Source organism: Dasypus novemcinctus, chromosome 1, assembly GCF_030445035.2.
Source record: "Dasypus novemcinctus isolate mDasNov1 chromosome 1, mDasNov1.1.hap2, whole genome shotgun sequence".
NCBI classification, from domain to species: Eukaryota; Metazoa; Chordata; class Mammalia; order Cingulata; family Dasypodidae; genus Dasypus; species Dasypus novemcinctus.
Genome location: NC_080673.1, coordinates 134,990,172 through 135,004,813, shown reverse-complemented (window position 1 = coordinate 135,004,813; position 14,642 = coordinate 134,990,172). Strand labels below are relative to the sequence as shown.

The 14,642-nt window shown below is 35.5% G+C and overlaps 1 protein-coding gene across 10 annotated transcripts in view; it reads left to right on the top strand.

Moving 5' to 3' along the window:
• SLC4A4 (solute carrier family 4 member 4) overlaps nt 1-14,642 on the top strand; it is a 445,649-nt gene that overhangs the window by 175,863 nt on the left and 255,144 nt on the right. For all 10 annotated transcript variants that reach the window (XM_058297298.2, XM_071216116.1, XM_071216109.1 and 7 more), the window contains one exon: nt 10,368-10,528. In XM_058297298.2, coding sequence (XP_058153281.1) covers nt 10,368-10,528 — 161 coding nt within the window. The remainder of the gene's footprint in view (nt 1-10,367; nt 10,529-14,642) is intronic.

Below are 14,642 nucleotides of genomic sequence, written 5' to 3'. Positions count from 1 at the left end.
TGGGAAAGTGTGAGTTCTACAACTTTGTTCCTTTTCAAGATGGCTTTGGCTATTTAAGATCACTTACCTTTCCATATAAATTTGATGATTGGCTTTTCCATTTCTGAAAAGAAGTTTGTAAGAACTTTGATTGGGATTGCATTGCAGCTATAAATTGCTTTGGGTGGAATTGACATATTAACAATATTTAATCTTCAAATCCGTGAGCATGGAATGTTCTTTCATTCATTTAGGTCATCTGTGATTTCTTTTTTTTTTTTTTAAACAACAGATGATCAATTTTATTGATTTCATATTAATAAAACGTACAGTTCATCCAGTGTACAATCCATGAGCATGGACTGTTCTTCCATTTATTTAGGTCTTTTCTGATTTCTTTATTTTTGGGTATTGATCTTGTGCCTTCCACCCTACCCCCCCCCCCAATTTGCTGAATTCATTTATTGGCTCTAGGAGCTTTGTTATGAAGTGTTCAGGATTTTCTACATATAGGATCATGTAATCTGCAAATAAGGAAAGTTTTACATCTTCTTTTCCAATTTTGATGTTATTATTCCTTTGTATTGCCTAATTATTCTGACTAGAACTTTAAGTTCAATATTGGCTAACAGTAGTAATAGTGGGTGGCATCTTTGTCATGTTCCTGATCTTATAAGGAAAGCTTTCAGTCTTTCACTAATAAGTATGATGTTAGCTGAGTTTTTACTGTATTCCCTTTATCGTGTGAGAAAGTTTCTATTTCTAGTTCTCTAAGTGTTTTTATTGAATGTCTTTTTTTGCATCAATTGAGATGATCACGTGGTTTCTTTCCTTTCATTATATTAATGTGATAAATTACATTGATTTTCTTATGTTGAACCAACTTTGTGTACCTGGGATGAATGCCACTTGGTTATGGTGTATAATTCTTTTAATGTGCTGTTAGATTCATTTCTCTGGTATTTCATTGAGGGTCTTGCAGCTATCTTCATAAGAGATATTGGTCTGTATTTTCTTCTGGTATCTTTATCTGACTTTGGTATGCAAGTGACATTGGCCTTGTAGAATGAATTAGGGAGTGTTCCCTCCTGTTCAATTTTTTGTAAGTGTTTGAGCAGGATTGGTGTTAATTCTTCTTTGAATGTTTAGTAAAAATTTCCCTGACAAGTCATTTGGTACTGGACTCTTTATTGGAAGATTTTTGATTACTTATTCAACCTGTTTATTAATTATTGGTTTGTTGAGTTCTATTTTTTCTTGAGTCAGTGTAGGTAATTTGTGTGTTTATAGATATTTATTTCTCAATGTTATCTAATTTGTCTGATTTGTTGGTATGCAGTTGTTCATGGTAATCTCTGAAATTCTTATTTCACTAGGGTTGGTGGTAATATTCCCATTTTCATTTCTGATTTTAGTTATTTGTGTCCTCTCTATATCTTTCTTTGTCAATCTACCTAAAGGTTTAGCAATATCATTGATCTTTTCAAAGACTAACTTGGTTTTGTTGATTCTCTCTCTTGTATTTTTTAATTTTCTATTTAATTTATCTCTGTTTTAATCTTTGCTGTTTCATTCCTTGTGCTTACTTTGGGTTTAGTTTGCTCTTCTTTTTTCCAGTTCTTCCAATTTGAGGTTAGGTCTCTGGTATGAAATCTTTCTTCTTTTTTAATGTAAGCATTTAAGAGCTTTAAATTTCCCTTTGTTGTATCCCATATGCTTTGGTATGTTGCATTTTTGTTTTCATTTGCCTCAAGATACATCCTGGTTTCCCTTGTGATTTCCTTTTTAACCTATTGCTTGTTTAAGAGTATATTGTTTAATTTAGACATATTCGTGAATTTTCCATTTCCCCCTCTGTTATTTGTTGTGATTGGAGAAGATATATTGTATGATTTCGATATTTTTTAATTTATTGAAACTTGTTTTGTGACCTAAGGTATGGTCTATCCTGGTAAATGATCCATGTGCGCTAGTAAAGAGTCTGTATTTTGTTGTTGTTGGATGAAGTATTCATAAGTGTCTATTAGGTCTAGTTAATTCAGAGTATTGTTCAGGTCTTGTATTTCTGTGTTCATTTTCTGTCTAGACATTCTATCCATTAGTGAAAGTGCTATATTAAGGTCTATAAATAATGTTAGATCCATCATTTTCTCCCTTCGAATCTGTCAGTATTTGTGTCATACATATTGGGCATCTGCTCTTAAGTGCATATATATTTAAAATTGTTATGTTTTTCTTACTAATTTGACCCCTTTATCAGCATATAATGACTGTCTTTTTCCCTCATAACTGCTTTTGATTTAAAGTCTATTTTATGTGATATTATAGCTACCCCAGCTCTCTTTTGGTTAGTACTTGCATAAGGTAATTTTTTCCCATCCTTTATTTTCAACCTACTTATATCTTTGAATTTTAGGTGAGTTTCTAGTAGACTGCATGTAGTTGGTCATGCTTTTATACATTCTGCCAATATCTACCTTTTGACTAGATAATTTAATCCATTTCCATTTAAAGTCACTAGTGATACCATAGGACTTTCTCTTGCCATTTTGCTATTTGGGTTTTGTAAGCTTTATACATTTTTTGTCCTTCATGCCTACTTTAATATCTATTTCATATTTATTTGATTTTTTATATTGTGCCATATTGAGACATTTCTCATTTCAGTTTAGACATATTTTTCATGTATTTTGTTTATGATTACCATGTAGTTAAAATTTAACATCCTACATATAAAACAATCATATTTGATTTGATACCAACTTGACTTCAAAAGCATATACATACACTATTTTTGTGTCCCTCTATTCCCCTACCTTCTATTGTACTTGTTAGAAATTATATCTTTGTACATTTTATTTCCAGAATCATGTGTTTGGTTTTATGCATTTGCATTTTAGTATCTATAGGAAGTAAAATGTGGTATTACAAAACAAAAAATACAGTACAATATTGATGATATTTACAGTGACCCATATTATTGCCTTTATTTCTTTGTGCCTCTTTGAACCACTGTCTAGTGCCCTTTTCTTTCAGACTCAACAACTCCCTTTAGCTTTGCTTTATGGCAGGTTTAGTGGTGATGAACTCTCCCAGTTGTTGTGTATCTGGGAATGTCTTAATCTCTCCCTCATTATATAGAAAGTTTCACTGGATTTAAGATTCTCGGTTGACAGTTATTTTCTTTCAGCACTTTAAGTATTTCAACCCTCTACTTTCATTCCTCCATGGTTTCTGATGAGATTGGCACTTAATCTAATTCAGACTCCCTTATACATAACATGTTGCTTTTCTTTTGCAACTTTTAGAACTCTCTCCTTGCTCTTTTCATTTGACAGTTTGGTCAGTAGGTGATGGGGCATATTATTCTTCCAAGTTTATTATCCTTTTTGGTATTCTCTGGGCTTCTTGGCTGTGCATATTCCTGTCTGGCTAAGTTTGGCAAGTTTTCTGTCAGTATTTCTTTGACTATCCCTTCCGCCTCTTTCTTTTTTCTCCTCTGGGTCTACCATTATGTGTGAATTGGTATGCTTGGTGGTGTCTCAGAGATTTCTTAGGCTATTTTTACTTTTTATAATTCTTTTTGCTTTTTGCTCCTCAGCCCGATGGATTTCAATTTTCTTGTCATTGAGTTCACTGGTATTTCTTTGCCAGCTCCAGTCTGCTATTGAAACCCTCCTGGGTATTTTTTATTTCTGTTATTCAACTTTAGTAGTTCTGTCGGGTTCCTTTTTAATATTTCTATCTCTTTATTAATATTTTCTTATTGTTCATTCATTGTTTTCCTCATATTCTTTAGTTCTTTCTCTGTATTTTCCTTAATTTCCTTGAGCATACAGAAGATCATTTTTTAAACAAAGTCTGCCATTATGGCCACAGTTTGGTCTTTGCTGGTGTTTCCTCAGTTTTTATCCTCTTCCTCTGGATGATCCATCATTTCCTGTTTGAGTTGTAATCTTTTGTTGCATACTGTACATTTTAATATTTTAAGGTGTTAACTTTAGAATTTATTTCCTCAGATATCTTTTTCTTGCGCTTGTAACCAAAGATTTTCTTGAATGTCAGTCATCTTATCAAGTAGGTCCACTCTCTTTTCTGGACCTGGTCTTATCCTGGGTTTGTACTTGCCAGTGCCTTAGGAATTCTCCTGAGAGAGCTTCTCTCTCTGCTGGGTGTTTGCCCCAGGCCATCTACTTCGGTTGTTTATTGCACTCCTTTCATTGTTTCAAGCTGCTTTTGTCAGGAGGGCAAATTCTGGGAGGGGGGCCTGCGGAAGAGTTTCTCAAATCACTCTTTTTTTTTTTTTTTTCTCAAATCACTCTTGCCCAGCAGTACAAGGCCAGGGATCCACAAAGGGGGTGCTGCCTACCTCCATACTTCCCTGGACAGGGGCTGAGGGAAGGACCTGGAAGGAGCTTCTTCGACGGCCCCCCAAGGTTGTGCTTTCTTAACCAGCCCAGGAAATGCAGTCCTTCAACTGTTCTCCACAGCTCTGAGTAAGCATCCCATCTTTAAGTCTCCTCTGGCATCTCTGTCCAGAGCAGATTGATACGATGGCCTCCCTAAAGCTGGGACCCCAGCGATCAGAAGTTGCTAGTCAAAAGTCATGATTAGTGATCAGCCTGTGCCCACCCTGGATCTTGGGGAAGTAGGTTTTTAGGTCTCTTCATGGCACTATCAGGGTGTGCCACAGGGCAGAATCCCACGACAGCCTGCTACTTGGGTGGGAGCTGTTTACTGGTAACCACTGTGGACAGCAATTTACTGGTATTTATCATACTTTACCAGCCTCTTCTTCCTGCTCCTTTCTGAGTGCTATACAATGTTCTCCTGGCGTCTGGAATTTCAAAATAGTTGTTTCATATAGTTCTTGCCTGTTTAGTATATGTTCTTCAAGAGGGACTGGAGCTTCCTTCCCTGCCATCATCCCACAATCCCCATCATGTTTTTGTAGTGATTTCTGACTGTCACTGGTGATGTCCAGTTTCCGGACATGAAAATTTTTTCCTACTAAAAGCTCTCAAACCTACCAGGCTAATAAAAGGGATTCATTTTCTATATGAAGTTATGGCATGAATGTTTTTTATGACTACCTTAGGAATTTTGTTAATTCTCTACTTTTTTATGAAAAGCCAAATTGATAGATTATTTTATTCCATAGCACGATAACCCAGAAGACTCCTCTAGGTTAACCTAGTTTTCTCTGGTGAGCCCACACCCCCAAAAACACAATACTACCTCTCTCCTCTTTTAAATTTCGATCCTTTTCGGTTGGCTAGTGATTTGATTTGACCAAGAATATCCTTTGTTGAGCCTCAGCATTACAGCTGTTTTCAGCCTACTTCAGGAAGTTCAGGTTAGCTGTGTGCCTCAATAAAGAGAGTGGTTTCAGTAATGACAGATGTTCGCATTTAAGCCTTGGAAAGCATCATAGTCATGTAAAGCTATGAACAAGGGAAGTCTTGATTTGAATGAAGTGTGAATTAACAGCTAATTCTTTCATCCTCCTTTTCACAACTTTTCCCTTTCCTAAAGGTTAGAACATTGAATTCTCAGTGACTTTTCCACCACAGAGTATAAGTTGATCAATGTGCCAACGGTAGATTATTAGACCTGAGAAATGTATATAATCAGTGGAATGACAGTACATGCTACTCTTTCTTAAAAGGGTCCTCCTGAATGTTTTGTCATTTTTAGAACAATGACATTCAATGAAGTAGCAATAATTATAATAGAATCATTTGTTTTGGTGAATACTCCTCTACTTCTCATTAGGAAGCTCCAGGTCTCTTTGCTTTAGCTAATAGGTTCATGAAAAGCAGACTGGAAAAGATATGGTCCAGCTTTAAGAATGATATACATCCAGGAGGAAGGGACTTTTTCCTCCAAATTTTATTTCTTCGAGTCAGATGTGTCTTGACAAAAATAGTTATTGGCTTTCAGTTTTCCTCCAGCTAATTTTTAGATGGGCAATTCTGGACCTCACCACTGTTATGCTAATATATGTTAAAGATCACTCTCCCAGTGTGATTCAAACTGTACTGCCAAACCTGGGGAAAAAGGGAAACCATCACACGTTTCAATAAACACCAGAAGCTAACAAAGAAATAGGGCATTGATGTTTCACTTCCAAACAGAAAGTACAAATGAATACCATCTAAGTTTCTGCTTGGGTGATTGACTCAATTTAACTCTGTAAAACCTAGTTCAGATATGGCCATAAAACATCAACATGTACACTCATCCTGTGGATTTGGAGAGAGAACATTCTCTTCCCATTCTACACTACTCTTTTTTTTCCACTGGACAACAGTTAAAGGACTGTGATTACTTTGGAAAATGCTATTACACACCAAGTTGTTATTGTTGTTGTTTTTATAAGAAAGCTAAAGGAAACGGAATTTAATCATCTATATAATTATATGCAGTTATAGATGCTGTTTTGAAATAACTTTTTCTGTTGGTCTAGAAAATGGAGAATTCTCTTTAAAACATCATTTATCCCAGTGTATACTAGCATTGGTTTCTTTTATGTGTTATGAGGTACTTAGTAATTAACAAGAAATTTATTATCATTTTAATAGTAGTTTTGTGTAGTTGGATTAAATTCCAGTGCAAAAGTCGTGGCTATTTTCTACTGTAAAATTGGCATGTTTTTAAGTTAGAGGTCTTGTTTTCTCTTAATTATATTTAATCATGTGATTGGAAAGTTGCAAAATTCAGTGATTCCCAGTGGACCTTCTGTTTATTCTTAAACAAATGATTAAAATGATGTTTGGTTGGCAGTCACTTGAAGTGCATTAAGTCGCAAAGTACTTTATCATTATTTGTCCAAAACCTTACAATAAATAAACTTTACCTTGTAAACTCATCCTCCAAAGTTACAGCAGTTTTGTAATCACAAACATTTAAAGAGTCATTTTCTGAAAATTTTCCTATAACATGGCAAGTACTGAGACAAAGAGAAATGTAGGAAAGTCATAACAAATATGTGGTTCTCTATAGTTTTTATGAAGGGTAGATAGTGGCTTTTAGTACACTCACAGTAAAAATGTCTGTTTTAAAAAAATATGTAATTACATGTTTCTAAAGCACCTTTATAAATTCATTGGCACTTGAATAGGCTGAACTTTGATACTTTTGCCTTAGCCTTTTCTTTAATGGATTCTGATTTGAGTTGAGTAGTATTTAGGTTTTTTTTTTAGGTTTGTCCTTGATATGTGAGGAGGATGGCATGTGGAGGATAGCATGTGGAATTTCTGGAATGAAATTACTTGCAAACAATATATTTAAATTGGCAAACTATTATTTTATGCCTAAATGCACATGTTGGAAGTATAGTCCGTTCTTTGAACAATTACAGGAGTAATTTTAAAGGAATTTAATAAATCTTACCCCAGAGGTTTCCTTATGCTGTTAGCTATGCTTTAATATGGCATCACCACAACATTAAATGTCTACCAAACTCACAATGAATTAGAGCTAAACGGAGCTATGAGATAATCCTTATCCCTTAGGGACTAAGAATCTAAGGAATTGGCTAGGTTTGAGGTTTCACATCTCTATTCCTTTATGGTTAAATCTTGACCAGCAGTGCTGATGAAGTCCAAGAGGGAGAGAAATGCTATTCCTTAAGTTCAAGTTATTTGATATTTATGATTTCTAAATGTACTTTTAAAACTTGTTCAAAGTTATATTTAAGTCTAGTAAGGTTGATTATAGTATAAACTATGGAGAGGAAATAAGAAAAAAAAGACCACACAAAAAAAGAATGCAGTGGTTTTGCTTCTTTTTTTAAAGGAAATTTTATTTAACCCATATTGTTTGGAGAATTGAAGATGAGGCTTAGTTTTCTTCTGAGGAATAGGTTTGGCAACTAATAGAGGTAGGGATTTGGGAATTCATTTAGTAATGGTAAGAGGGATGTGAGGGCTATCTAAAATACATACCCTTACTTAGTTTCTAGCTGGCCCTTGTCGTTCACCTTGGTCTTAAAATTTATGACCCAAGATTTTTATCTCTCAACTACTTGTTAATAAGAATACTCCTATGAATAAAAACAAAGAGTCGCTACATTCTTTTTAGGTTATATAATTGTTTATAACCCTGACGTGATTTTTATGCCCTGGAATCTTCTGTCTGCTAGTGTGCTCTCTTGAACAATAAATGATAACAACATACATGGTTAGAAATTCTGTGAGCAAGTTTTAAAAGAGGATATAACTTAATCAATGTTATATATTCCATAAAATGATTACTCTTGAATGACCTTTTATTACTTATTTTTATTGTTTTTTGTTAAACCCATAGAATTTTATAAAAGTATCAAATAAAATTGTCATCTTACTCTTGGTTCTTTCTATATCTGTGGTTCTTATTCCTACCAAGGTGAAGAACAGCTACTTGAAGAAACACACACACACCAAGATCAAGAGTCTTTCATTGTCTTTTGGAAAATTTCTCAACCACTTTTGTAGAAAGAATAAAGTTCAGTTCTAAACTTTTAGAACTTTTTCAATGTTGTTGTAGACGCTTTAAAATGTACAAATCTCTACCTCCTACATTTTGGGGAATCAGCATAGAGAGGGTGGTTTTAGAATTGGGATGAGTTTGGGAGCAAGGCTACTATTGACATGCAGGAGTTGCCTGGCAGTGAGATGCTTGCTTAGAGGAGCATGGAGGGAAAGTCTTTGGCTATGGCTAAAATATTTCTGAATCATGTGTATGTGGGCTTAATTAACATTCTAAATTCGTTGACATTGTGGCTGATTGCTGGCTTTGTTTTCACTTCTGGTTCTACAACTGTTTTTCTCTTCCTTTGGAGGTGGGTAGCAGTCTATAAATAATACTTTCTGTAAGTGCTTTGTTTCATTTCTGCCCTTTGTTCTAATCTTTAGTGAGTTAGGTGAGTGTTTAGCTTTTTCTAGGAAAACATTTTTCAATCATTAAACCTTAGGGTGAATAATGTAGGAAAACAATTTTTAGCCTCCTCTTCATCATTTTTTCAATATCTTTCAGAAGATTTGAAGTGAGAGAATATTTTTGTTTGGATCATGATGAAAAGCAAACTGATGATGCTGTTTTGGTTTCCTTTGACAGTATAGAGTCTATATGTGTAATATGTGTGTGATATTCAGGCTGTCAAATGTGCTTTGGTGTCATTTCCATGAAAACTTTTTTATTGTTATATATTGCTAAATTATCAAAATGTCTAGAAGTCTTAGAAAGCAGCAGTTATGAAAAGATGTTTGTTCTAATGTTAAGGTTAATAGGATAGCTGTTATTATCAGAATAGATCTCTTGTTTACTGAACTTATGAATTTTTTTTTTAAAGATTTGTTTTTTATTTATTTCTCTCCCCCTCCCCCGCCAGTTGTCTGCTCTCTGTGTCCATTCACTGGGTGTTCTTCTGTGTCCGCTTGTATTCTTGTCAGCAGCATGGGAATCTGTGTCTCTTTTTTGTTGCATCATCTTCTGTGTCAGCTCTCCATGTATGCAGCTCTACTCCTGGGCAGGCTGCCTTTTTTTGTGTGTGGGGCAGCTCTCCATATGGGGTGCACTCCTTACATGTTGGGCTCACCTATGCGGGGGACACCCCTGCATGGCACAGCACTCCTTTCGCACTAGCACTGCACATGGGCCAGCTTACCACAAGGTCAGGAGGCCCTGGGTTTGAACTCTGGACCTCCTCTGTGGTAGGTGGATGCTTTTATTAGTTGAGCCAAACCTGCTTCCCTGAACTTATGAATTTTTAAACACAATGTGGAGGCATACTTGAAGGGTAAAACACCTATAAGAAACTCAGTGAGAGGGGAACATATGTCAGCTGACAAATATATATTAAAATAATACATAACACTCCTACATGTTAGCCTTTAAGCATTAAAAAGTGATATTTTATATTCATCTGACCACTTCACATGCCATGTCTTTCAAAAATTTAATATAAATATTCGTTTAGCACTGATATTTCACCTTATATATACACTTGCGTTGTGGAGTCAACAGAATTCTCAATGTGGTGGTTACTTTTATATATTATAGGCTTTATCTGCATTAAGAGTTTTGAAATGAATACTTTTTCTACCTTATTAAAAAAATTAGTTAATAATCCCTAATGATTTCATGGTTACATATAGACAGACATGTCTATAAAACAAAGTTGCTTTGACTCCTTTTGGTTTGCATTAGGGGAGGAAGAGTTTTAACTGCTCTGTTGGATGTGTTTATAAAGGTAATATAATTAACGATGTAATAAGCTTTTAAATTTCCACAAAATGAGACATTTTAGAAGTGCTAATGGAGGTGGAGATGGAGAGGTTGATGTTGCTATTTCCAGAGTAGGTAAGAATACTTTTAATTGCTATTCACTAATCTTCTCTTCCTAGGTGGATTAAGTTTGAAGAAAAAGTTGAACAGGGTGGGGAGAGATGGAGCAAGCCTCATGTGGCCACACTGTCTCTTCATAGTTTATTTGAGCTGAGAACATGTATGGAGAAAGGATCCATCATGCTTGACAGGGAGGCTTCATCCCTCCCACAGTTGGTGGGTAAGTATAGTGTTTTATATTCCTGTCATTTTTTTAGCATTACCTAACCATGAGTCGCCATCATTCCAGGTGACTTCTAGTGTAAGCAGAGTTGAATAGTCTATAACACTTATTCTTTTTTATGTCATAAAACTAGTATAATTCATTGCAGAAAACTTGGAAAACACAGAACAATGCTAAGATGAAAATAACTGTCCACCTACCTCCATCCAGTCATAGTCATTGTTAACTGTTGGGCATTTTTTCTTTGAGTTTTGTTTCTCAAATTTCATTTGTATGAATTTCATTTTTAATGTTATTTTTATTGCATCTGGGATACTATTGTATATGTACAGCTTTGTATTCATTTCTTCTACTTGTTAGCATAAGAATGTTATTTTGAATAGACGCCCCTGATCATTTGGTTATATTGGACTAGAAGTCTGGATAATAGATTTCTAGAGCTCTTTGACCTTAATTAAACTTTGCACTGAACTTTTCTGATCTTCAGTTTCATCATCTGTGTTATAGCATTCAAATCCTCTGAAAGAAGGGAATTAGTTTATATCCTGGGTTTGATCTGATTTTGTCGATGGAAGTCAACCTCTTTCAGTAGTATGTAGAGAAGGGTTGTGTGGGCAGGGAACCAGCAGGATCTGATGGGTTAGTGACTGATTTGGGTCACATTGGTGCTGAGTATCATTTGTATGACACTGGCAAGTCACTTATCCTCATGGTGCCAGGCAGATTTGGCATCTTTTGGAGTTAGTGTTGCATGAATTGAATGTTAGCTCATAAATTTAAACATCTTGGACAAATATCACTAACTTCCAAACAGGAATAATGGCTTAAGTTTTCTAGCAAGAGCCTGGCCCAGACTGCCTTATTACCCCTATTTCTCCTGAAGATCATGTTTCCTTCCCAAAAAGGTGCAGAGGCCCTACTTGTTATTGTTAAGAAAACTCATATCCTGCTACCACTGGACCTATACGGAGGACTGCACTTTCCCCACAGGTTCCCACATACTTATCCTAGGATTGTGAGGAAGCTGTGGACTCTGGCCCCACAGAAAGTGACCAGTAGAACATTGCTGTGCAATTTCAGGCTTACTGCAAAATTTCTTTGTATATCTGTAGACATAGGAGTTTATACACCTTTTATAGACAATGGGAATAGTATGGAAGAAAAGATTTGTTGTCAAATGAATCTATTTCTGGCCTGTATGTATCTAATTCTTCTTCAGAAATCTTGTTAGTTAGATTTGCAAAGAAGCCCCACACCACTCATGTGTCTAAAGTACTTAAGGTGCAGTGGTGAGAAGGGCTGAAGGACTAATGTGAAGATATGGATGGACAGAATTCGTTTATGTATTTACTCAGCAGTGGGCATGTGTTTCTACAATGTGCCAGACACTGTACTAGGCCCTGAATTTAGGTTTTTGAATCTACCATTTTGTAAATGGGTACATTATAAATCCATATCTGTTACGGTAGTTAGAAGATAGTGAGGAAATACTCCCCTTTGTAGAATTTTTCATATTTGACAAGGCATGTGAGGCTGAAAATTGAGATTTGATCTAGGAGGAAAGATCTTGTATCATTATACCGAGTAAACGTGGTGTCCATCTATAAAGATAGAGAGACACAAACAGAAGAAATGATTTTCTGGGTGATTTGTTCCATTTTCTTTTTTCAGTTGTTAAAATCTGTAAGAGAGATTGTTACCCAAAAAAATATCATGGTCAGCAAAATCAGTCCAGTTTTTGAGTGAGAACTGCAAAGTTTTGGTATTCTCAGAATTTACAACTAACCTGGAACAAAGATATCTGAAATCAGACAAGTTGAAAAAATGTCAGAAATACATAAATACAGGGCAAACTGGAAAAGATGATTGTGTCTAGGTAATATATATGGAGATTGTATGTTGTGGTTTAAAGGTCACCAGAAGGGTTCCCATATTAAAAAAAAAATCAGTTGTACAACAGGCTATCATTACTGTCTGAAATTCCACCATTTACAGATTCATTCCACTGATGCTCTATAAGAAATAGAAGAAAAAGTCTCACATTACATTGAAAGCTGTTAGCCAATAGCTAAAGAAAGAGATTCTTGTATTTACTACATTTAAAAAGATTAATCATAAGGTGTTGGTGTGGAGTGATGTATGGGAATCCTGTATGATATGCATTATTATCTTGTAAACTGACTTCTCTAATTGAAAAAAGATTAATCAACATTCCTATCTTAAGTTTCCCTCACTATTTTTCTCAGCTGTGAACTTTTTCACTAACCTCCATGCATTTCCTGTAATAATTTTCATAAAAATTAAAAATGAGATACCAGTAGCTCACTCTGAGGTATCATCACTTACTAATATGTTTGCTCTGCAGCCTCTGGGGCATGCAGGTAAATAGTCAGTGCTGTATTCTGGAGTTGATAAAACAAACAAAAGTCTAAATTAGAGGCAGTTAATACAACACAACTAAGCAAGGGGAAAAACAGAAGCAGATCTGTATGAGTTGGGAGAAGAGCATGTTTGAAGGAGTGTGACTGGCTAAAAAGGAGACTACTTTAAAAATTCCTCTTAAAGACACAAAATATTATAAATCATTGAAGAATGTGAAGAAAATACTTATTTTAAATGACTGAAGAGGGTACAATAACTTGAAGAGTTATAGTCATATAATATAACAAAAGAAAAACTGATAAAAGAACAACTTTTCATGCAATTTAAGATTTCATGGCTTTGTTAAGTGATTCATGAATCGGGAAGCATCCCATTCAGAGAAGAAGGGAGCTCCATGAGGGAATGGGAGGGGGAGGCTCGTATAGACCAAATGAGGAAACAAGTGAAAAAATGTTCTGATTACTGACCTTAAGCTTCCTTTTACATGGGGGGGTGGGTCTTATGAAGTGAGGAGCAATTAATAAGGTACGTTTGTCCATTCTGATAAGCTCTCTCTACTGGACTGAAACTAGTTTTATCACCAGATGTTGCTTATTAGCAACCCTGTAGGTCAATTGTTTTTATCCTCTGGAAGAGTCTTTCTTGGAAAAGGGTCTTCTCCTGGCAATGCCAATGCAGGCAGAATTTTATTTTACTTAACAGTCCCCCCTTTTGGTTATTTTTCCAATGATCTCATTGGAAACTTGACCAAAACACTCTTGTCACCACCACTGATTTCTTTTCTTGTCAGCAAGTCAGGTAGGCTCAGTTGGTCATTTTGTCCCACTTTTCCTTTTTATTTTTTGTGTTTGTTTCTTTTCTTGATTGCAGTGAAGTTTGTTGAGTGGCTGTTCATTTGCATTTAAAACCCTTGGAGTGGATTACTTATTCAGTTCAGTGTATTATGGGTATAGCCCTCTTTCTGAGTCAGAGTATACATTATTTTTATTTTTAAGTCTTGGTTCACTAGAGACAGGTCCATTTCTTTCTCATTTTCCTTTTGATTAGCTATCTTAAGAGAAGCTCTCTGTCCTGAGGGTGAAAAGGAATTTGAATAGAATCAAGAAACACAGTTTGTACAGCAAGAATTAAAAACATACAGACAAATCAAAATTAAATGCATAAATATGAAGTGTGCTAGTTTGTCCCCATATTCCGGTAAACCAAGAACCTGGGTCAGGGAATTCTGTTCATTGAAATACCTGAGTCTGAATGATATCATGAAATACCTTAACTTGGTTCTTTAAAAAATTCAAGTTATTTATCACTGTGCCAGACTTACTAACATAAATGCACCATCGTTCCTGAGCAGTCAGGATATCTGTTTTGCAAGAATACTGATGCTGAGCTGTCACCTTCAGCCTAGGGGTCCTGAAGAGCATTTAGGGTGTTAAAGCTCTGTTTCATAACCTTAAATATATTTATAAGTGCCAACTCCAGGTCGTATGGCCCTAGGGAGGTAAGATGGTGTGCAGGAAAGAGGGGAACCGTGTATTATAGTAGGTCAAAAGACTGGAAGTATTGTCCCACTTTTGTCAGTTTGAGGCCTGGTGTCTAAAGGATACTAAGTTAACTTTCTGACTGGCATTTAGGGTAGGCAATATATGCAACATCACAGGATCCAGTCCAATTTACAGGTAGGTAACAAAACTCATTCAGTTGCCTGTAGGCTTTGTAAATGCAAAGCTAA